The sequence below is a fragment of the Acomys minous genome (assembly GCF_964271855.1).
Source record: "Acomys minous genome assembly, chromosome: 8".
Classification (NCBI taxonomy): Eukaryota; Metazoa; Chordata; class Mammalia; order Rodentia; family Muridae; genus Acomys; species Acomys minous.
The window spans coordinates 17653710-17678869 of record NC_140489.1 but is presented as its reverse complement, the minus strand read 5'-3'; the positions used below and the strand labels follow the sequence as shown (position 1 = coordinate 17678869).

Genomic DNA, 25160 nt, shown 5'->3' with positions numbered 1-25160 from the left:
ATTTCTGGGCTATCTATAAAATAAATTTAACAAACTCTGTATGAGATTCAGCCAAATATTTCAAATCACCAAGATTTAACCGAGGGCCAGAAATAGTGAACTGAAGTTAAAGGTTGTTGGAGTGAAAAAAGAATGTGTAAAAAGACAGCTGAAAATTCTCAGTTAGGGCATCGTTACAGGGCAAATTACTAACATCTTAACCCCAGCATGGGTCAATAAAGACTCCATGTTAGGAGCCAAGGCAGAAAACTCAGGGTTCAAATGTTTGCCTTAAGAGATCTAAGTAACATTTTAAAGTTGCTCCTTATCTCCAACATAAATATTGTTGCAACTATAAAAGATTATTAATTTACATGATTGTGAAGTTTTGACAATGTGTTATAAAACCCTCAATTACATCTCTGTTCACATGACCCAAGTCAAAGACAGGAGGACAAGGTTCAGTTGCCACATTCTGTATTCACTGGAACTGGTCAGGGCTACAAGCACTGCCTGGCGGCACTTACCAGCCTGCTCCTCCCATCTGCAGCCCAGCGGGGCCTTCTAGCACCTGGCATGTGTGACTCTAACCTGTACCTAGCATGTGTAACCTCCACTTACCTGTACATGTTCTGTCTCACCCGCTTGGCTCAAGCCTCAGAAAAGACCATACTCCCTCCTCAGCAGACTTCCACATCACAGTGCACCTCCACCTGCTGTTCGTACCCCGCTCTCTCTCTCTCTCACTCCTGTCTGGGTGAGGGAGCCTTTCCCATCTGAGGACAGCCATCCCACCTGCACATCTTTTTCGTGGGCTCCCTGACCTCCCCACAATATTCACACACAGGACACTCTCTGTTTTAAATGATTCTCTCTCCACCCTAATGTCAGCAGAGATGCCTACACACAGTACCTCTATTTGCCAGCCAGTGATGCACACTCTGTCCTCTGCAGGGAAGAGAGGAAAAGTCCAACTAAACTCTCAGATCCTTTCACACACAATCCTGAGAGTCCTAAGTAGTCCATGCTTAACATCCAAGGCGGCAGACATGCAGAGCCAGTGAAGACCCGAGTCATCAGAGGCTGCGACAAACAATCCATGCAAGTCATTTCTCCCCCTAAAGAGACAACAAAAGCTGTTTCCCAAGTGTTTTTTATTGTGGATGGAGACACAGCCAACTTATATCATTTTTATTTGGAGGTTTTTTGTTTTTGTTTTTTGCCTTGCAATGCTCCTGAAAAATTCAAGAGTGCATCGGCTTCAGCTCTATATAAAACATAACCAAATCTTATGGTACAGTTGGAAATTTCTCACATTTAGTTATTTTCCTATAAACCAAAACAATGTATCAGTCTTAAGGAACTAAATAATAATAAGTTAAGATATAAAGACTGGCAAATCATCACAAATGTCAACATTACAATGATCATCTTTTCCCCAGAGGAATATATAAAATAAATATTACCTAACTTAACTGATATTTACAAAAGAGAAACTTTTGTGGATAGATGCTTTGAATGCCATGATATATAAAAATTTCTTTAATTTAAAAAACTCCAGTTCAAATGCAGCACTCGCTAAGGGTTTCATCTCTTCACCTGTGCCAGCCCTCCTCCCCAGGCTGACTGGGTAAGTGCTTCAATGCTCTTGCATCCTTTGGAGGGTTAAAGGACTAAAGGCCTTTCTTGGGTGACATCTGATGTTTAGCTGGCTAGCTACGTGCCACCGCTTTGCCTATGTGCTTTGGTCTTCCCCTCTGCTAAGAAACCAACAAGAATGTCTGGAAGTAAAGCTCTCGGAAGCACAGGCTGGTGATTCCATTCACTCAACACCAACAGCAGGGTGAATCCTTGATAGTGCATTTCGTGGTACTTGAAAACCATTAGGAATGTTGTGAAGAACTGTGGTATCCATGCAATACTCAACCACAAATTCCACTAAGTGCAGGAAGAAATCAACAGCAAACTTAGAGCAGTTACACCACCGCAGTAAGTCTGTGGCTTCTGATACAAAATTCAACCAAATTCCACGAAGTGCTCGCAGCCATCACTAGCAGACTTACCGCACTTACCACGCTGCAGCCAGCATGCCACTAGTAGTGGCCCATTGGAAACACAAGTGTGCATGCTTCTCGCTCTCTGCTACGGACTTTCCTTGAGCAGTTAGATAGCTCATCTCTGTACAACTTAGTTTTAGAAAAACTGATGAGGTACGTCTGGTCTAGATCAATGCACACTTCGAATGCATACAACGGAGACATCGCGTACTGCAGCTTTCAGACAAGGTCATACACTTCAATAGCAGCCATGTAATACCTGGGTGTAATATGCCCCCCATCACAACAGCTTCCAAACTTAGGTTACATGAAATGGTGGGTGAGGGCAGGTTGTTTTGGTCAAGGAACTTCAAATGTCATAAAAGTCATTTAAATATAAAGTATATTGCTTAAATACCCACCATGTACCTCTTCTTTAAAAGAAAACATTTATATCTTCTATTTTCTTCTTAGTGTAAAACGTAGTCTTTTGGCTGCTTTATGCAGAACTTAGAATTCTCTAGCAAGCAGTAGATGATGCAGGTTAATGGGGAGGATAACTTAAGAAGCATATAAAAACCTGTGCCAGCAGATCTTCAACTTACAGTGGCTTAACTCTGTGTCAATTTTGAGGTTTGCCAAAATGGTACACACTGAGCAGAAACCGAACCTCAGATTTAGAATTTCTCTCTTCTCAATGCTGGGCAGGCAGCAGTGGGAGCTGCTCAGTCATCCCGAGGGCAAGCAGCCATGCTAAGCCTCGCCCACTGACAACTGGGTACAGCAAATGAATGCTCAATTAAAGATGTTACCTTATTATGATGTATTTTTGGGCTGTGAGCCCACTGTAAGTTGAGGGGACTCTGTGACCACTGGCAAAAGTGGCAGGGACAGCTTAACATTTCTATTAGCAATGTTAATGTGGCAGAGAAGTTAGGGTAGTGAGTTAGTTAAGGACTCAGGTGACATCAGGAAGCAGCATTATCTCAGTTACTTGATTCTTCAGAATCAAAGTACATCAAAGTAACCATTAAAGCACATGATTAAAACCTCCAGCCTTCCAAACACATTAGAAATATACAGTTTATCATAGATGAATTTACAAACAGTCCAACTTATCTCTGACAGGTGCCAGGACTGATGACACTTTTGACTTAGTCTCATTTCCACTCTTCCCTGCTATTCAGGCTTTTTTTCTCTTTTAAAGGCTAATCTGGATTTACAAAATATGCAAGAAATGACTTTTAAATGTACATCATCAACCAACACAAATATGAACATCCTGATACAACAAAAGTTGTGAGTCAGGTAACGGCTCTGTAGAAAAGTACAGAAATACTTGCTTTAAGTTGCAAACACCTGGTGTAGGTGCAGGTGCAGTGAAGAGCCCACCATGATGCATATGCATGGAGTGCTGCAGCCCACACAGGCGAGGCTCACAGAGGCAGGAGGTGACAGGTCCCAGGATATTGCTAACAGTGGTCTAAGATTTATGTGGACCCAGCTATACAGTGTAACCTTACAGGAGAGTTCCTTGTATTTGTGCATTTGTGAAAGGAAACTGCAGTTTTTGATTGTGGTGTCTGTGGTGTTTTGAGGAAAGGGCTCACTATGTTTGTTGCTCTGGCTAGTCTGAAACTCACTGAGTAGACCAGGCTGGCCTCAAAGTCCTAAGAAATCCTCTTGCTATGCCTCCCAAGTACTGAGACTAATCCTGAGCCACAGGCCCAGCTGAAAACCTGTAGTTTTAGGTAATACTTTAAAAGACAGTTCAGCTCTTGAAAGCAAATGATAGCATTTAGTTACTCACAGCATGTACTCCACAATAAAAAGAAACAAACTACTGACCCATGAAACAACTTGGATGAATCCCAGGGGAATTATGCTAAGTGAAAACGCCCATTTTAAGAGGTTACATAACATGTGATTTCATTTAAACAGCATTTACAGAATAACAAAATTACAGAGGGTGACAGTGGCTGTCAGGGACTAAGCAAGGCAGCAAGGCTACAAAAAGGCCGCTCCACGAGTTGGATCTTGAGAACGACGGCAGATGAAACTGCACAGCGCCCTAACCTACTTTGCTTCAGGATACCCGAGCTCTCCCAGAACAGCTCTGCTCTCTCTTCTCTCCCTACACAAGGTCCTCTCCAGGTGAGCAGTGCATAGCGCAGGGCATTTTCTGCTCTATGCAGAGAAGCCTTTATTAGGCATCTTTGGAGAGGGAGGGGGAATCAATTCCTTATCTTTAAAAGATGAACCCCCTGCCCCTATATTACATGAGCTTGAAAATCTAGGAGGATAAAAGCAGACACACAGTTACTACTGTTCTTGCCTCTCCTCTTTAGAGTTTTATAAATTAAAAAGTAAACCAAATGCTCCTAGTTTTAACTTAGTACAATCATAAAGTGAAAAAAAAAAGACATTATATAGCAGATACTTGCTTTTCTGACACCTGCAGTTTCTAAAAGCATTAAGAATATTTCTATTGGCTGGGCGTGGTAGCACACACCTTTAATCCCAGCACTCGGGAGGCAGAGGCAGGTGGATCACTGTGAGTTCGAGGCCAGCCTGGTCTACAAAGTGAGTCCAGGACAGCCAAGGCTACACAGAGAAACCCTGTCTCGAAACCCGCCCCCCAAAAGAAAAAAGAAAAAAAAAGAAAACGAAAAAACGAAAAAAAAAAAAAAACTTTTAGTAACAGAGAAATTAGAACTACAAACAAATACATGACTCTTTCCAGAAGGCCACTTTGTGGTAAAGTTCACACATACAGTGTTCATGGTTTCCTTAAAGTGCTATATAGTCTCTGGCTCAAAACCACCTATTGCTTTAGAAGGTCTTTGAGTACAACACCAGCACTGTTGTCCGGTGACACTGGCAAAGGTGTAAATGTCGGTAGAACATCTGAGATGGGCTTCAAAAGAAGATGCCCAGGCCCACCAGGTCCATGTCCAGCTGGGTTAATAAGGGGCACAGCCGCTGAGCGTGGAGCCAAGAACGGATTCAGATCTGTCCTTCTTCCTGTCCTGGATTCTGCTATATCTAAAAGACAGGATACAGATTTCGTTTCTATCCTTCACAAAGAGCTTTAATGAAATAACCTCAACACAAGAATATGAAGAAACCTATTCCAATAGTTTTCTCAAACTCATCAACACAGTTGTTGAGATAGGGTCTCTAGTTCAGGCTGATCTTGAATCCCCAATAGCTGAGGATGATCCTCCTGTCTCTACTTTGACAGCTGAAATTATGCCACCATACTCAGTTCTAATAGACATCTAAGTAACCAGTTTATCACTACTATCAAATTTTACATTTCAACCTGCTGATCATAACAATACTATTAGGCACAGGTTTTGGACTATCCTGTACTCAAAACAAAAACACAAACAGACCCTCAAAATCCTAAGCACAAAATACTAATCTGTAGGCCAACAAGATGGCTCAGCAGGCAACAGCCCCTACTGCTGAGCCTCCATCCAACTCTGATGAACTGAGTTCAGCCCCAGAACCCATGTTGTACGAGAGAAGCAAACCCACAAAAGTTCTTCTCTGACTTCCTAAAGTATGCATGGAGCGCGCGCGCGCACACACGCACACACACACACACACACACACACACACACACACACACAGAGATATGTTTACACACACAATAAACGACACTGTAAGAATACTAATGTGTATTATGAAAAACTCATGACAGTTCATTCCTAGTCATTCAAAGCATCTTCTGATAAAAAGCAATATCACGTGTGCTTTAGGTTTCCATATTTGGCTATCGACAAATTAAATCTGTATGCTGCTGAGTTCTGGATCCTATAAGCAGGATCTTTCTATGAAAAGCAGATGAGCAAAAGTATGGAAAGCATGGAGGTCCTTAAACTCACAGATAAGCACGGAGAACCAGGAATGCTACACCATCCCTTCAGAGGAAGGATGCAAAACCTGCTTTCTGCCTACAAGACTGGGAGTGGGTGTGGCTAATATCCTGGTGACCTTTGTATTGTGTAGCCAAGACCACACTTAGATATTCCCCCAGATCCTCAGAGTGAGTGTGTCAACCTATAAAACCTATCTTTATAAAAGGTGTCAAATGTAGTCAATCTATAGAACCCATGTGGAAAATGTCATATGTACTTAACAAATAGTTCTGATGTAGTCATGTCGTAAGCTTTATTGTGCACAAAGGACTCACCAGATAAACTTTCACCAAATTGTTGTGCTTAAATATGCCTAACATAAACTACTCAAGGTCAGACTCCTGAAGATTAAACCAACACCTGCTACCTAGTCCTGTTGAACTGAACTGCCGTCTTGCCTCACACTGGTCTTTACTCTGTTGGTCATGGTGATCACAGAGACCCAAACACAAAAGAGAAGAAACAAAAAAGAATGGTAGAAAAGGGGACAGGATTCCTGGTCCACAGCCCCCATTCCCAGAGGCCCATGGGGGCTTACAAGAGACTGAAACACCAACCGAAGAGCGTGCATGGTCTGGACCTAGGCCCCCTACACATACGTAACTGATGGGCAGCCTGGTCTTCATGGGGTTCCCTAGCAAGCAGAATGAGACGATCTCTGACATGGACTCTGTAGCCTGCTATTGGATCACTTCTCCCTAACCTGGCCTCAATGGAGGAGGATGCACTCAGTCCTGAGGAGACCTGAAGTGCTGGGGGGGGGGGGTTGATATGGGGGGGGCACTCTCTCCTTTTCTGAGAAGAAAAGAGGGGGCCCAGGGACCAGAAGGAGAAGAGGGAGGGGGCTGCAGTCGGGATGTAAAGTGAATAAGTAAGTAAATTTAATTAAAAAAAAAAAAAGAACGGAAGAAAGAAAAGGGGACAGATTATTTGCATGCACAATATTGATTAAAGTATTTTATCTTCAAATATTAGTTATATAACTGAAAGCTACCCTTAGTATAATAGCTTTGAAACGATGATATGCTGCAAGCTATAAATTTTTCATACCTACCTGAAAGATGAGGGGCTTGAGAACTTAAAATTTCCCAGTGATCATAACAGCTATGAAAAATGCTGGTATGTCATATTATTATAGTGATGCAATAGTCATTAAAATTAATTTACCAGAAAAACAAATAATATATGCTTACATGACTCAATCATCTTTTAGGCATTCAAAGGCTGGAGACATTTTCAGTGGTATTATTTCTTTATTGGCTTGGGCAGTTACAATTCATTTCCATTAGGATAGATATTTGATTTATGACTGGTCTTGGTGGCTAAAATTCTGCCTTATTACCCAAGAACACTAATAGTGTCATAGTTGAGAGGCAAGCAAACCCTTGGAAGTCCCTTCTTAAGCAGTGGGAAACTTAAAAAGCAGCCTCCTAAGACAAAGACAGACAAACTCACTATATGCAGCTGTTACCAAGAACTTCTGGATTCCCACTCTGGACTCCTGTGACCAACAACTTCCTAAACTGTAAAAGCTCCTGTGCTGCCTACTAAGCTCTACATGCTGTGAACACAGGGGAACACTACATACCTACACACGCTGTGAACACAGGTGGACACTAATCTCTACATACTGGTGAACACAGTGTAGACACTCAGCTTGTGTCTTCCATGTGAACCCTGCCACACGTCAGTCTGACTGATACACACACTAAGCTGAGTTCAGTCAATGGAGGAAGGGAAGGTGGTGAGAAAGAGAGAAAGGAAGAAGGGGGTAAGGGAGGGATGGAAGGAGGAGGATAGGAAAGGCAGAGAAATGTGGAGATCTTGCAATAAAGAATGGGAGAATCTCTTTTAGGTAACTACAACCTAGCATAACATGAAAAAGAAAAATGTCCTCAGTATAGTCTACAATCCTAGAGTGACAACTTTTCACTGAATTTAGCAGCCAAAGTTTTATCTTAATGACAGACAAGCTTTATTATTTCAACTTTGTATAAAAGTTCATAAATATAGAAATATTTGTCTAAATAACTAAGAAAGTTTTAAAATTTTAGAACAGAAATTCTTTAATATTTTATCCAATTTAACTATGGTAATGTGACTTGAACTAGGAAGCATATGATATTGTCCTTGAGTCTATACTAAAACATGTGAGTCTAAATTAAAATATGTAAATTACAGGGAAAGAGAATTGGTTTATAGTCTAGTGGACAGTTTGATTTTGACTAGCAAATTTTACTATATGCCAGTATCTTCAATATAAAGTAACTAAGACTCTTACAACTCAGTGGTAATCACCAATTATTTCCTTCCAGACAGATTGTTCCACACACAAGGGTGCTTTGCACATTCTTGGATGTTTAGGTCAGTTAACTAAACCAACATTATGTATACTATTTGTGTAGTAAAGTTTGGCTATTAAATATAAAAAAGATGAAAATCATTTTCAAACTATAAATTATGTTTCTAACTTTGATTAGTAAGAATACCATCAGAGAGAAATGAAAACAGGGGACAATGCAAAGATGTATAAGCTCAGCACCATTTGCAGTAGAGTAACTCAAGGTGACTTACACTGATAATTACAAACATGCTACAGTACCTCTAAATATACTAGTGTCTATAAGTATTCTACAATATATGTATGATTTGGGGGGGTGTGGAAATGACAAATTAGAAGGTTTCTGAGGAAGGTGCTGGGAATTATTCTGACATAAAATGGAAACATTTCATACTATTTACATTAATTAAAACAAATATATAACAAGCAACTACAACATGTCAGGCCTAAATTTGTTGACTTTAGAATTATGGAAGCAGACTGACACTTGTCAAAAACACTGAAAACTAAATGCCACTATCATGCTAAGTCGTAAATTAGGCATCTGATTTACCCCTGAGGGAAAGCACGTGCCAGTCTTACCTCGGAAGCTCTCCGGTGTGCCTGTGTCAGCTTTCCTTCTTCCTGGAGAATCTAGAGGCTTCAGGTCATGAACTGACAGCTTTGGGGGCGGGGCTGATGGATGAGATTCTGTTTCCAGAAATTTAACAAAGAGTTCTGAAAAGGACTAAGAGAAAGTATTTTGGTTATATTACTAGGGTTGTATTAAATGATGCAAAAGAAATGTGATACTATGCAAATGATTGTGATATGCAAAAACTTCATCATTCATGCTCAGCAAGAATAAAACTGGGCTTACACTATTAAACACAGATTGCTGATTTGGCCTCAAAGGTGTATTGGGCACACTTTTTGATCCTCCTCCAAGCCATCCGGTCATCCACCGAGTAACACCTCCTTGATCTTCAGCAAACAGCTGTAAGAACATTTTAAAACAGAACAATAACAACAACAAAAATCAATACAAGACATGACAAATAAGGACCACGTGACTTCAGGAAGAGTAAATCATGCTTTGTAAATCAAATTCTAGTCAATGTTTCCTATTACTGACAGAGGGTACAGAGAAAAATGTCACCTCAAGCACAATCTGAAATAAATGTTCTGGCATGGTGATGTCTCAAAAAATGTTAGCCGCCCGATAAGACAGCTGGTTAATAAGTAGCAAAATATTTAAACTAACACCATAGTAACTGAACAAAAATACCACTTTGATTAAGAAAACTGTATTAAATCCAAGTTACATATATAGTAAAAAAGAACTATTTTCCACGATGTTCTATATTATAAATGTAATTATAAACATATCTAGAATGAGCCGGACTGTGGTGGCGCATGCCTTTAATTCCAGCACTCAGGAGGCAGAGGCAGGCGGATCGCTGTGAGTTCAAGGCCAGTCTGGTTTACAAAACGAGTCTAGGACAGCCAAGGCTACACAGAGAAAGAAACCCTGTCTCAAAAACCAAAAAACAAACAAACAAAAAATCTAGAATGAGAAGCAGACTGTAGCTCAGTGATGGAGTGCTTACTGAACCCACGAGAGGCATGCTGGGCATGTCCATCCCCAGTGAAAGACAGAGGAAAAAGAGGAAAGAGGAAGGTGGAGAGGGTAGCACAGAACGAGAGAACTACGAGGAAAGAGGTTGGGGAGAAGAGAGGAAAGGGGATTTCGAGTAGTTTTACTGTCTAGTTACCTGCTCCATTTCCTCCCTTTTAACACCCAGGATGCTCCCCATCAGTCGAAGCACCTCATGACGCTGATTTTTAGGTGTGTGGAAATGACCAATGAAGAGGTTTCTCATAAGGACTCTAGGAAAATCAAGGCAGAAACAGTTTAGAGCAACCTAACATGGCCAATCTACCACAAGCATATCTAAAAACATTTTCTTATACTTAAGCAATGAGATGCTTAATTATAAAAAAAAAAAAAAAGAGATGCTTAATTATAAAGACTGAATAATAAGCTACTCTAAACTGGCCTTTTAAATAAGCCTCATTAGGAATATTTCAGATAACCCAAAATGCATACTTTAAAAAAAATCATTTTAGGGCTGGAGAGATGGCTCAGAGCTTAAGAGCACTGGCTGTTATTCCAAAGGTCCTGAGATCAATTTCCAGCAACCACATGGTGGCTCACAGCCATCTATAATGAGATCTGATGCCCTCTTCTGGCGTGTAGGTATACATGCAGACAAAATGCTGTATATATAATAAATAAATCTTTTTAAAAAAATCACTTATTAGCCACCCATTTCGTTGGACCCATAGCCAACTGAGGAGGTGTCTCAAGTAATTCTCAGCACCTACAAGGTGATTCTCACCTGAGAGACATGAAAATGGAGATAGATGTTATACATCTTCAATCATATTTACTAAAAAATTTAAATAATATCTTAAATTTTAAAATATTAAGTCAGCTATTATGGCATAAACAACTAGATTTCATTTAAACATGTTAGATATGGTCACGTAAAGGTAATGGAGAAGGGAAAATATTAAAAAATAAGCCTTTTATTTCTAAGTATTTCATATAGGAGTGATTTTTTTTAACTCTTACATATGGTTTTGAGAAAAGAAATGAGCTGGGAAAGCAGACTTTAAAAATAAAAAGATAAGTTATTCTATTGACTGTCATGAAAACTATCTATACCTCATTATATTAGAAAAGCAAAAGGCATCTTAAGATGTAGTCGCATGTAAACATCTACTGTAGCTGGGTTGTTCTATGAAAGCAATTCCTGCAAAGCAGACAAGGCAGTGCTTACTTGTCCACCTTTCCTTCCGTGCTGTTCACTAAGTTCATCAATTTCTTCTGTGCGTCATCCAGCATCTCCTTGTGGAGCTCATCTGTTTTAAGAAAAAGTGAATAAAGACAGCATTAACAGACCAGCCTGGACAGACACACAGTGAGACTTACTCAGAAATATGACCATGTGACCTACTCTATAGGAGAATGGACATTTGCTGTCATCTTTTCTTTGGCTCAGGGAACTTGAACCACTGTTATAGAAATTACCTAGAAGGCAGGGGATGCAATATTCCTCATGGTTGGCCACCAATAAAATGATTAGTTCCTTAACAGAAGTGTGAAAATCACAACAGGTTTCCCTCCTCTTAAAAACCCACAGGTAAAAAGCAAACTGTCACCACTGCTTCCTTGCACGATGTCTTTCCAGATCAACTCCTACTTACTGGAGGAAATGGAAAGGACAGCTTTAGATTCTGCTTGCTCTCCTTCCCTGGCTGGGCTGAGCCAAAGGAGTATCTAAAAAACTAACCCACGGCACAGCGTGGCTGACAGGGCAAAGGGCTCTGCCCAAAGGAAATGGCAGAGCACAACTAAGGGCTTGATTAGCACAACATGCTAATCATGTTACAATGCTGCTGGCTCACTTAAAAGGATGCTTAGATCATTTCTAAATTCGTACTTTAAAAATAAGCAAAACCAGCCAAGTGGGGTGGCACACACCTGTAACCGTAGCATTCTGGGAGGCAGAGGCAGGTGGAGTTCTATGAGTTTGAAGCCAGCCTGGTCTACAGAGTAAGTCCAGGACAGCCAAGGCTATACACAGAAACCCTGTCTCCAAACAAAAACAAAAAACAAAACAAAACAAAAATCAAGCCACCACCCCCAAAAGCAAAACCTGTAAAACGGTCGGAATCCAGGCAATTTTTATAGGCAAAGTTTAAATTAAATCAGGAGACACCCTGTTCACAAGCTAATCCTGCCAAAGGATCAAGGCTTCTAGGCTAAGGAACCTCTCAGCCCGCCCCCCCCATTCACACCTTTACTTAGAAGTAGATAGCCTGAGCTGAAAGAGGGGCTTAGTGACTTTAGGGAGAAGGGAAGAGTAGAGACTACATATAAGGGTCCTCCTCTTCCGAGAAGGGATGCCACACCCACTCCTGCCCTGACTGGGGACAGCTGGCCAAGTCCCCTTACCAGGCACTTTCCCCATTCTGTGCATCGTTTCTCTTACCCACTATCTCTTGAAGCATTATAGTTTAAACTTTTGATGAAGTCTAATGTATTTTTTGTTGGTTTTGCCCAGCAGTGTGAAGACTCACATTTTACGGTTTTGAGTATAAAATTTAGGACCCTGATCCCTGTCCATTGCTGGAGGTGTTCTGGTTCGGTGCTAATTACTGCTTGCTGTCTCTGTGCCATAAGAATGCTATGTAACCTTGCCTAAAAACTTATTCCTATCTGACCAATAAAAAGCTGACACTTCTGGACAGGCAAATGGAATAGGCGTGGCTAAGGTTCCCGGCTTTGGGAGACAAAGAAAATCTTGGGAGAGAGGAGGCAGGACGAAGGAAGAGCCAGGAGGAGAATCACCATGGGATAGGATAGAGCCACGTGGACTCTGAAGTTCCCCTAAAGAAAGAGAAACCCAGAGGAAGAACAACAGCAAGTACTTTGGGATTGCGGATGGGAGGCAGCCCAAACAGAAATTACTGGAAGCAGATGGACTGGGATGGAGACTGGGAGCTAATGGAGGACGGCTTAGGAGGTAATATCTGCCTTGCCCCAGGGAAAGGCTCATTTTAAAATGTCTGTGTTCTCACTGATTGCTAGGGGGCTAGAAAATACCAGCAACAATTAGCCTAATAATAAACATTTATTAGGCCATATTTCTAAATTAACAGCAATAGTCCATGGTCTGAGACAGGTTTGCAACCTGATATCCACCTGGCTGTCTTCACAGGAAAATAGAGGCATCAGCATTACATGGTTATGGTGCTGTTCTTTTGTATAGTTTTGAAAAATCAAAGACCGTCAATGTCTGGTGTATTTTCTTTCTTTCCCATGGAATTCGGCATGTTTTTCTCTCTTTCACAGGACTGGCTACACTGTTGCAGGATATCTGGCCCAATGTGAACCCCAAGACTCTGAACTGTAAGAACCTATTTCTTGTTTGGTGTGGTTGAGCCCTAGCACACACATTTAATCCAAGAGCTATCTGTACAACCCTAGGTCAAGAGGTGGAGCAAGAAACCAGCTGACAGGGATTAAAGAATAAGAGGGACATTAATATTCCTGCTTTTTTTGTGGTTCTTCTTGCTGTGTGTAGTTATTTTATATGTGTGTGATAATATAAATGTATATATAAGACAATAAAAAAGAGTAGGAGGGACTTTGAGTTGAAGGGTATTTAAGATAGTGTGGATAAGAAGGGGCTTTGAGCTTTGAGTTAGCAAGCTCTTTGGCTTTTAGTTTTTTGGCTTTTCCTCCTGGGCTGCCAGCTGAGCTAGCAAGCATTTGTCTTTAGGTTTCTGGGGCCTCTCTGAGCTAGCAACTTTTCACCCCAGCACCTGGCTCCTGAGTCTTCATTGGTAAAACCGAGCATTTGGGATTTTTATTTTTCAAAACAACACTACGGTACTGGCTACCATCTAGTCTTCATTATGAAGACCTAACTTACCTCCCTGAATGATTTTCCTCTGAGACACACTAGGTCTCTGTTTTTTGTTTTGGGGTTTTTTTGGGGGAGGGGGAGGTTCGAGACAGGGTTTCTCTGTGTAGCCTTGGCTGTCCTGGACTCACTGTAGACCCGGCTGGCCTCGAACTCACAGGAATCTGCCTGCCTCTGCCTCCTGAGTGCTGGCACTAGAGGCGCGAGCGACCACCGCCTGGCTAGGCCTCTGTTTTGTCTCCATTCTGTCCTATACAATGACTAGAATGCTGATTTACAGCATTAAGTGCAAATACGAAAGCATCCATGTTAAACGTTTGCAATGGCTTGTGGTTCTCTAAATTGCAAAAGTCTAACAAAATGTTATTCATATAATAGGCTAGCTTTACCAAAATAGAGATGGTTGCCATAACCGTATTATAAAAACCAAGTTTGTGTTTGGAAAATCTCTTACACTTTTCCTTTCCTGTCTTTCCAATAAGGAATTTAAAATTGGATATAAAAGGTGGGGGCGGGGGTTATTACTCAAGTCTGACTCAGTAACGGACATTTTCCCTTGCACCCTTTAAGTACTTTACACTATGGGCATGCACTTCTATTCGGGCCTTCCCCCAGCATTACATTCTAGAACCCTTGGCCACAAAAAGAGCCCACCAAATCAGCAAGCGGAAACAGGAGTCGCTGTAAAGATTTTCCCTCCACCAGGACTACAGAATAGTAACTGAGAAACAGCCCAAACTTCCCCACCTTATGTACATGTGGCTGTGTGCTCAACAGAGGCAAGAGGAGGTCATCGGGTGTCCTCCTCTGTCACTCTCTGCCCTGTTCCCTTGAGTCTCTCACTGCAGCCAGTAAGCCTTGTGACCTCTGGCCTCCACAGTGCTGGGGCTATAGGAACAAGTGCAACCATATGGGTGCTGGGATCCAAATGCAGATCTTTATGTTTGCACAGCAAGCCTTCTTACCCATGAGCCACCTCTCCAGCTCTGCTACCTTCTCTTTCTAAAATGTGTTTTATACTGATTACATTTCAAATGGTAATAATTTGAGGAATATGTTATTTAGAAGTAATTATAAAAATTAGTGTCATGGGGCTCTGTACTTGCTGCTCTTGCAGAGGAGCTGGGTTTGGTTCCCAGAGCCTACAAGGTGTCTTACAACCACATGGAACTCCAGGTCCAGAGGATCTCATACCCTCACACACATGTACACATGGTGCACATAAGCCCATGTGTGTACACACACACACGCACACACACACACACACACACGCACACACACACACAGACACACACACAAAGAATAATGTTTGTGCCTTTATTTTATCTGAGTATTTTACCTGTATGTAGTTCTGTGTACCATATGCATATGGTGCCTGTGGAGGCCAGAAAACATCAGATTCCCCTGGGCCTGGAGCTAAGAGACAGTTGTGAGCTGACATGCGGGTTCTGAGAATCAAATCCAGGTCCTCTGGAAGAGCAGCTGCTGAACCATCTCTCCAGCTCCAATAAGTAATCTTAACCAATCAAGTGTGTGTGTGTGTGTATTTCTTATTCCTTTTTTACTGTTTCAATGTAGGCATAAAAAAACCAAAAACTTACTACATCAGGCATGGTAGTACATACTTGCAATCCAAGTACTCGGGAGCCTGGGGCAGAATTCCTAATCTGAGGCCACCCTGAGCTACATATAGTGAAGCCAGTTTAAGCTTTCTCAAAAGAGAAAAGGGAAGGGGGGCGGGGACCTGCACGTGGCTCACAGTTTATTTGTATTGGACACTGTGTTCTTACCACATAAACCATATATTAAGTTAAATTACACTCTCTCTCTTATTTAAACAAACTAGAAAAACAAAAAGTGAGCTGCTGAGCCAGGAGAGGGTTTAGCAGGTAAAAGTGCGGCTCTGTAACCCCGATAACCTAAGTTTTATCTCTGGAATTCACATAAAGGTGAGAGGAGAGAAATTACTTCACAAAATTGTTTTCTGACTTCTCCTTGTACCATGGCATGCATATACTGCTTAGCACACATCAGATGCACACATAACAACAACTAAGAATGTTTTTTATTTGTTTTATTTACTTATGGGCATTGTGGTTTGCACCTGGTCCCAGCTGCTCAGGAGGCCAAGGCAGGAGGATCAGCTGAGCCTCAGAGTCTGAAGCCAGCTTGGGCAACAGAGTGAGACCTCAACCCAAAGAGTACCAAGCAAACAAAAGACCTGCATGATGAATGAACATCTTCAGATTAAACTCATAAAGCAATGATTCTGATAAAAGCTATTTTAATCAAGTAAGTCAGAAAACCAAAACACCCTTAAGGCCAAAGTTTTAAACGCAGTATTGGTCCTGACCTAATGCAATATGGAATACAGAAGGGGATTTCAAACTCAAGTGCTTAAATGTACATTTGAGTAAATGAGGGAGAAAGAAAAAGACCTTAGAACTTAGAGGAAATCACGGGAAGGAAAAGATTAATTTTGAGAGGTTATAGGAAAAGGAAGTCACACACCCATTCCAAAGTCCCTCAAGACTCATCTTTTTCTCCAGCAACACTTACTCTCCTCTCCTCAGAAATTCTGAATATTTTTCTACAAAAACTGAATTCAAACCACAATTTGAAATCAGAACTATATTTATATGGGCAGGCAAAATATTGTTATTAAGAAATGGTTCTAGGCCAAATACAATAGTCCTGTGAATAATCACACACACCCAAATAATTCTTTAGAAATGCAAGCTGGGGCTGGGGAGCAATTTCAAGTTAAGCAATGAATCAGCTGAGACTGAGCCTAAACTGGAGACTGTGTGACACAGTAAGTCTTTCACTGCAGAGCTCTGAAACACCCAGAGATGATGCTATAGTCTTAGAATCAAAATCAAATGAGCAACAAGTCAGCACATCGTAACTTTACATTTTACTTGCGATTGATGACAGTGTACAATACCATCTTCATAGAACATCTTAAAGTGTGTGACACTACTTATATCCACCTGGTTATCTCTGACTAAGCACCTATGAACAGGGTTACTCAACAGCCAGTTGCCGGAGGTAACAGTGAAGACCAGAAGGAGCAGCAGAAGCCCCAGGGATGGACCATGCTCCATTACCTTCGTTTAAATCCTTTAAATGAGTATGCTCCTTGCAAAGGAACGAGACAATCAAATGTGCATTCTCTAAATAGTAAAGCACTATATGAAACAAAAGTGTTTTTTCATCTGATTTCTCTTCTTCTTTTTCTTTGAGATAGGATCTCGCTACATAGCCCTGGCTGTCTTGGAACTAACTATGTGCACCAGGTTAGTCTCACACTCAGAGATACCCCTGCCAACTGTGCCTCCTGAGTGCTGAGATTAAAAGCATGCACCACCATGCCTGGCTTTCATCTGATTTTTTAAAAGATAACAAGTTTATTGTTAATTTTTGTTTCACTCAACAGCAATCATAAATTATCACTTTGGTTAATATTGGTATTTTGTGATTCCCCCCCCCCTTATTTTGCATTTTTCTCATTTTTAAGAGCCAAGGGCAAAGGAGTAAATAGGAGAAAAAAAATGTTTGAAAGACAATTTCACTTGCTTGTATAAATGTCAATAAGTAAGTTGGGTGTGAGATCCTATCTGCACTGGCAATCTTTGTAATCTTTTAAATATTCGATTTTACATATGTGACTGTGGGGGTGGGTAAGTGTATGTCTTAGGGTGTCTGCTGCTATGAGAAAACACCATGAGCACAACAACTTGGAGGCGAATGGGTTTACTTCAGCTTGTAGTTTCACAGCACAGTCCATCCATGAGCAAAACCGGGGCAGAAACTGAAGGCAGGAATCTGAAGGCAGGAATTGAAGCAGAGGCCATGGAGGAGTGCTGCTTACTGGCTCGCTCCTCATGGCTTCCTCAGCCTGCTTTCTTATCACATCCAGGACCACAAGGCCTGGGGTACACCATCCAGTCAGCTTGGCCCTCCCTCATCAATCAAGGAAATGCATTATACATAGGCTTACCCACAGGCCAACTGGGTCAGGGACTTTTTCTCAGTTGAGGTTCCCTTTTCCCAAATGACTGTAGCTTGTGTCAAGTTGACATAAAACTAGCCATTACAGTGCACATGAATACAAGTGTCCAGGGAAGCCAGAACAGGACGCCCAGACCCTGGAGCTAGTGTTATGGGTGCGGGTGCGTGGGTGGGTGCGGGTGCGTGTGTGGGTGCGGGTGCGTGTGTGGGTGCGTGTGCAGGTGCGGGTGCGTGTGTGGGTGCGGGTGTGTGTGTGGGTGCAGGTGTGTGTGTGGGTGCAGGTGTGGGTGTGGGTGCGGGTGTGGGTGCGGGTGCGTGTGTGGGTGCGTGTGTGGGTGTGTGGGTGGGTGCGGGTGCGGGTGTGGGTGCAGGTGTGTGTGTGGGTGCGGGTGCGTGTGTGGGTGTGTGTGTGGGTGCGGGTGTGTGTGTGGGTGCGGGTGTGGGTGCGGGTGTGTGTGTGGGTGCGGGTGCGTGTGTGGGTGCAGGTGTGTGTGTAGGTGCGGGTGTGTGTGCGGGTGCGTGTGTGGGTGCGGGTGCGTATGCGTGTGTGGGTGCGGGTGCGTATGCGTGTGTGGGTGTGTGTGCGGGTGCGTGTGTGGGTGCGGGGGTGTGTGTGGTTGCGGGTGTGTGTGTGGTTGCGGGTGTGTGTGTGTGTGCGGGTGTGTGTGTGGGTGCGTGTGTGGGTGCGAGTGTGTGTGTGTGTGTGTGTGCGTGTGTGGGTGCGTGTGTGGGTGTGGGTGCGTGTGTGTGTGTGGGTGCGTGGGTGGGGGTGTGGGTGCGTGTGTGGTTGCGGGTGTGGGTGTGGGTGCGTGTGGGTGCGGGTGTGTGTGGGGGTGCGTGTGTGGGTGTGTGTGGGTGTGTGTGTGGGGGTATGGGTGTGGGTGCGGGTGTGGTTGCGGGTGTGGGTGCAGGTGTGTGTGTGGGTGCGGGTGCGGGTGTGTGTGTGGGTGCGTGTGTGGGTGTGTGTGGGTGTGTGTGTGGGTGTGGGTGCGTGTGTGGGTGCGTGTGTGGGTGTGGGTGCGTGTGGGTGCGGGTGTGGGTGCGGGTGTGTGTGGGGGTGCGTGTGGGGGTGCGTGGGGGTGTGTGTGTGGGTGTGGGTGGGGGTGCGTGTGTGGTTGCGGGTGTGGGTGCAGGTGTGTGTGTGGGTGCGTGTGTGGGTGTGGGTGCGTGTGTGGTTGCGGGTGTGTGTGTGGGTGTGGGTGCGGGTGTGTGTGGGGGTGCGTGTGTGGGTGCGTGTGTGGGTGTGGGTGCGTTTGGGTGCGTGTGTGTGTGGGTGCGTGTGTGGGTGTGTGTGGGGGTGTGGGTGCGTGTGTGGTTGCGGGTGTGGGTGTGGGTGCGTGTGGGTGCGGGTGTGTGTGGGGGTGCGTGTGGGGGTGTGTGTGGGTGTGTGGGGGGGGTGTGGGTGTGGGTGCGGGTGTGGTTGCGGGTGTGGGTGCAGGTGTGTGTGTGGGTGCGGGTGTGGGTGTGGGTGCGTGTGTGGGTGTGGGTGCGTGTGTGGTTGCGGGTGCGTGTGTGGTTGCGTGTGTGGGTGCGGGTGTGTGTGTGGGTGCGGGTGTGTGTGTGGGTGCGTGTGTGGGTGCGTGTGTGGGTGTGGGTGCGGGTGTGGGTGCGGGTGTGTGGGGGGGTGCGTGGGGGTGTGTGTGTGGGGGTGTGTGTGGGTGTGGGTGCGTGTGTGGGTGTGGGTACGTGTGTGGGTACAGGTATGTGTGTGGGTGCGGGTGCGTGTGTGTGTGTGAGTGCGGGTGCGTGTGTGGGTGTGGGTGCGTGTGTGGGTGCGTGTGTGGTTGCGGGTGTGTGTGTGGGTGTGGGTGCGTGTGTGGTTGCGGGTGTGTGTGTGGGTGCGGGGGTGTGTGTGGGTGCGTGTGTGGGTGCGGGTGTGTGTGTGGGTGCGTGTGTGTGTGTGGATGCGGGTGCGGGTGTGGGTGCGGGGGTGTGTATGGGTGCGTGTGTGGGTGCGGGTGTGTGTGTGGGTGCGGGTGCGTGTGTGGGTGCATGTGTGGGTATGGGTGCGTGTGTGGGTGCGGGTGTGGGTGTGGGTGCGGGTGTGGGTGCGTGTGTGGGTGCGTGTGTGGGTGCGTGTGTGGGTACAGGTGTGTGTGTGGGTGCGGGTGCGTGTGTGGGTGCGTGTGTGGGTGCGGGTGCGGGTGCGTGTGTGGGTGCGTGTGTGGGTGCGGGTGCGTGTGTGGGTGCGTGTGTGGGTGTGGGTGCGTGTGTGGGTGTGGGTGCGTGTGTGGGTGCGTGTGTGGGTACAGGTGTGTGTGTGGGTGCGGGTGCGTGTGTGTGTGGGTGCGGGTGCGTGTGTGGGTGTGGGTGCGTGTATGGGTATGGGTGCGTGTGTGGGTGCTGGGAACCACACTTGGGGCTTCTGCAAAAAGCAGTACATGCTCTTAACAGTGAGCTACCTCTCCAGTGCCCAGAATAAACTTAAACTTGATATGGTATTCAATTTAATATAATTTAGTGGATGCACACACGAAAGAGAGAGAAAGTGTGTGTGTGTGTGTGTGTGTGTGTGTGTGTGTGTATGTGTGTGTGTGTGTGTGTGTGTGTGTGTCTAGGCCAGAGGTTGATATCAGGCTCCTTCTTTGATTGCTTCCATCTTACACTTTGAACCAAGAGCTCACTAATGTGGGCAGTCCAACTACACACCTAGCTCGAGGGACCCCTTGCCTGCCTCCTAAGCATGGGAATTACTGGCTGTCGGCATCCTAGACAGGCTGTCCTGGACTCACTTTGCAGACCAGGCTGGCCTTCAACTCACAGAGATTCACCTGCCTCTGCTCCCCCCAGTTCTGGGATTACAGACATGTGCCACTGAGTCTGGCTTGGTCTTTTTATTATAGAATTTCAATTTATACAAAAATCACTTTTAACTCTAAACATTTTTTAATCACATCTTTTTGTAACTTGAAGTAAAGAACTGCTTTGTCTTTTAAGTGTTTTCAACCTCATAAAGGGGCAGAATGTTAAGGTTTAGAGTACATGGTGAATATTTTTTGTTTTGTTTTTCTGTCCCATCATAATTAACTGTTGAGTAAAAAATTACCTTCTTCCCCCCTCTTTGTTCTGAGACAGGGTCTCATGTAGCCCAGGCTGCTCCTAAACTTGCTTTGAGACAAAGATGACTCTGACCTTCTAATCCTCTTGCCTGTAGCTCCCGAGTGCTGAGGTTGCAGGCATGTACCATTATGCTTTGCCCACTTGGTGCTGAGGATTAAAGCCATGGGCTTCTGTGTGTTAGGCAAGCATTCTACCAACTGAGCTATACCCCAAAGTCTACTTGTTGGCAATGAATTTATGTCATTAATATAATACAACATCATTAATATGAATTCAATACCATAATTTATGATGAAAATAAGAGAGACTTACTGTATTACAGAGTTAATTGGAATTACTAGGTACACATGAAAGAAACAGGGTAGAGACAGAGAGGAGGAACGAGAGGAAAGGTGAAGGGCGGGAAGATACTGAGATTTTTTAGCACTGGGGATTGAACATAGTGAGAGTTAAGTATTGTATCACTGAACTAGCCCAAGAGATTTTATATAGTTATACATTTTTATGTATACATTTATATGTTCGTGTGCATACATGGGAGGAGGGAAATGGGCATACAAGTGTGAATGCATGTGCATGTGTGTGAAAGCCAGAGGCTGTTGTTGGATATCTTCTTCAATTACTTAAATAACTTATTTTTTCAGATGTCTCCCACTGAACCAACTTCAGTTTCACTAACTCTTCTGTACTGGCTGGCCACTATAACTCAGAAGTCCTTCTGTCTAAGCCTCTCCAGCACTGATACTACAGGTGAGCCAATGTGCCTGGCTTTTATGTGGGTCATGACTGAACTCAGGTCCTCACACTCCCGTGATAAGCCCTTTATTAACTAAGCCTTCTTTCTAGCCCCTGCAAATATATTATTTTTAATGCCAGCAAATCAAATATGCTTTCCCTTTCTATTAGTCCCTGTCTATTAATCCCTTTTATTACCAGTTAAGATAATTTACAGTTTCTATATATAAAGTTTTAAAGGCATCTTGTACAGTGAGTGTGTGTGTGGGGGTGGGTGGGTGGGTGTATGCATACATATATTTTTTAAGTTTTGTATAGACAAGACATCCCAAAAAGAAGGGCTGCAATTTTATCCCTGAAAAGTGAAGCTACAATACTTTCTCCACTTAGTGAATACTGGTTCCATAGCAAACCCTCTACGAGCAGAATGTGATCTGGGACTCAGCACCAGTCTCACTCTGAAAGCTTGCTATTGCGAATCCTCCACAACATGCCCCCAGGAAGTGACCTGTTCTGACCACACAGTTTTTACAAAGCTCTCATGAAGCATCATGATAGAAAGCCGGGATCTATGAAATCAGAATCCAGAGTTCACTGACCCTTGCAAGACCTAAGATCTGCAGCACTGGGCTCACAAGCTAGTGCAGCAATCATGAGGTTGAGCTGAGAATCCACCGCCCACAAAAGAAACACATCAACTCACCAGTGTTTACCAGGCCTGTGCAATCTGTAGCCATGAGTGCAGCCTAACACGTAACTGTTAGCTTACTTAAAACACGACAAGATTACTTTGTGGGGCAATGACCCATGGTGCTGCTCTCCACTCGGAGAACAACGGCGTACTGCAATGGCTGCAGGCTGGCCCCGCCTGTGCCCATCTCCTTTGCTGTTTTGGTATTAACAGTCTACAGTCTGCTCATGATTCATGGCTGAGTTTCCTTTCCCCATACAGCAAATCTCTTTCACCTCTACCTTCCCAGCCTTCCATAACAACACACCCACCAACCACACCATGCACACTCACGCGTGCTCCTCTCTTTGAACACTTTCAGAGTATGCCACCTCATTTCATGTGATCCCTCCGTCTAGAATGATTTTCCCTAGCTACCAATCTACTTAGCCTGTTACGTATCCATCATGTAAGAAAAGTTAAGTCACTAGCTAATCTTTCTTACCCACCCCCAAACCACTATTACCAAGTAGAATGGACAGCTCTTTCAAAACAATTTCTTTATTAAAGATTTTAAAATCAGTTCTTGTATAACTGTGGACAATGCACTTTGATTTCATTTACCTGCTCCTACAGATTCTTCCAGATCCACTAACCCTCCTCTATCCACCCAACTGGTATCTATTTTCCTTTTTTTAATTGAAAAAGTTTCCATATAATTTATTCTGTATCATTTTATTTATAACCCATTAAGGCCAATGTGTGCTGCCCATATCTTTTGTAAAGAAAAACAACTCATTTCACAAGGGCTATCAGCTGCCCACAGCTCCTCAGCCAGGGCTGGAGCTTCCTACTCACTTCCCACTGCCTGCAGGGATTTGTCTGGCTTGGGCCTGCTCAGTCCTTATGCGCGCTGTGACACCTGTGAGTCTACATGTGCAGCTGCCCGCTGGGTCCCTGCACATGTCCACCACTTCTAGCTCTTTCAAAACAATTCAGAGCATGTACTTGACTACGTCTTCTTCCCCTCAGGCCTGACTTTTGTCACCTACTTATTCACAGGGCCTCAGTAGAGCTCAGTACTCAAGACATAAACAATGATACTTGCAATAACAATGACTGAATCGATGGTGTTCTCTGGAAAGGATAAATAAAATAAATTACATATTGAGTGATTCAGCCATTACTCAGAAAAAGGAGATCAAGTATATAAAATATTCTCATCAGTACATAATTCATTTACTTTCTGTTTACAGAAATTAGTTTTCAATTGTAATTTCTAAAACATTGTTCAGTTTAGATATTCCTACCAAACTCATTAAAAAGTGTAACAAAGTACAGAACAGCTTATTTACCTAATATTATTTTCCCTTAATTTAAATGTTTGCATTTTTATCATACCCAGATGTTTATATCATTACAAATAACTTTTAACCATTTATGGCAATTCAGAAAATTGCATCTGGTACTTCTTATATGTTTCCTCTAAAACCACCACTTCTGCCAAAAACATCTATAAAGAACTCTCTCAAAAGACTTGGGTAACAAAGCGTCTGGGAATGTATTTGGCTTATGTTCAACAGGACATTATATGTTTTCTTGTATAAATCATGTCTTGGAAAATGGAATGTTTTTATTTAAAATAAAAACTCAACCATTCAGCATCATGAAGGTAGTTCCATGTGAAACATTTCAACCTCCCTTTGTCTCTGTAGCTTTAAAATGTGCTTTTATGCTTCATATTTTACAGTAAGCTTTACTGGGACTCATTTTACACATACTCTGAGCTTTCTTTTTAAAAATATTCTAAGAAACAATTTCCATTTTCAACTCATACAAGACATTTTAAAAAGTAGCCTCTAACTATTTTTAAAAATTAGTTGTGAAAGCTTTTAAGGTACAAGTATAGGGCTTGGGATGCAAATGACTTTCCTAGCACACACAAGCCCTCGGGTTCTATCCTTAGCACAGAGACAGTGAAGACATAGGCATAAACTAGCACGCTGAACAAAAGATGTTCTTGATACTACAACTTAGTTTCTATTGGTTACGAAAATGTACTTTTTTTTTTTGCATACCACAAAAGGCAGTGCTTTTCAGTATTAATTACCAAATCTAAAACCATCTTATACTTCCCATTTCAATTTATCTAATAATTTTCATTTAAGCATAATTTATCTTAAGGGCAATGAAGAAAACAGAGAAAGAAAGCACTTACCTACATACATGACAGCCTATCTTTTAATGGCTCAGCTGTACTAGGTTTCCACAGGTGATTTTTCTCATCAATAACAAGTCTACAGGAATTCTCAACTCCAATGAACTAAGAACAAAGACACCATCCTCCTCACTTGATAGACTGGCACACTGACTATAGAAAGTACAGGACAGCACATGAGAGCAGCCTTTGGCACTGAATTAAAAAGGACATTGCAGGTGAAATGTAAAAAGAACAATCTCCAGAGGGAAGGGCAACAGTAGTGCAGCCAACACTGCCTACCAAACACAGCATCCACAGGCTCTCTCGATGGGGGATGAGTTAGCTTAGCAAGTGCTTATGGTTTAAACAATTTTCACAATTGTAGGTGAAATCCTACTAGTGCCTTAACACTTTCCCTAAGTCTCTGCCTCTTGACAGTGTCCTAGAGGAACTAAATATGCCACTAAAGGCCACTGCTGTGCACAAGAGTCTTAAATTACCACCTTATGATGTTGTTTCGACTCCTTGAAAAAGGGCCTATCCAGTACTCTACACAGCAGCCAACAGGAAGCCAAGCAGCTGGTCTTTATTAGGTGCTTACCGATCAGGAACCACCAGGCATCTGTCCTCATGTTTCTCATACAGCGCCCATAAATGCCCGCAATTCCTCACTATGGTTGCTGGTCCCTGACATCAGCAACCACATGCTCCAAGAGGAACTG

General features: G+C 43.4%; 1 protein-coding gene across 2 annotated transcripts in view; it reads right to left on the bottom strand.

Annotated features, from left to right (window-relative positions):
* Positions 1–1115: 1115 nt before the first annotated feature.
* Positions 1116–25160, bottom strand: part of TRIP11 (thyroid hormone receptor interactor 11) — a 69974-nt gene continuing 45929 nt past the window's right edge. For both annotated transcript variants that reach the window (XM_084792661.1, XM_084792662.1), the window contains exons 17-21: positions 11108–11189; positions 10037–10151; positions 9142–9258; positions 8865–9009; positions 1116–5060 (exon numbers count right to left, since the gene is read on the bottom strand). In XM_084792661.1, the coding sequence (XP_084648787.1) occupies positions 4840–5060; positions 8865–9009; positions 9142–9258; positions 10037–10151; positions 11108–11189 (680 nt within the window). In that variant the 3' untranslated portion in view covers positions 1116–4839. The remainder of the gene's footprint in view (positions 5061–8864; positions 9010–9141; positions 9259–10036; positions 10152–11107; positions 11190–25160) is intronic.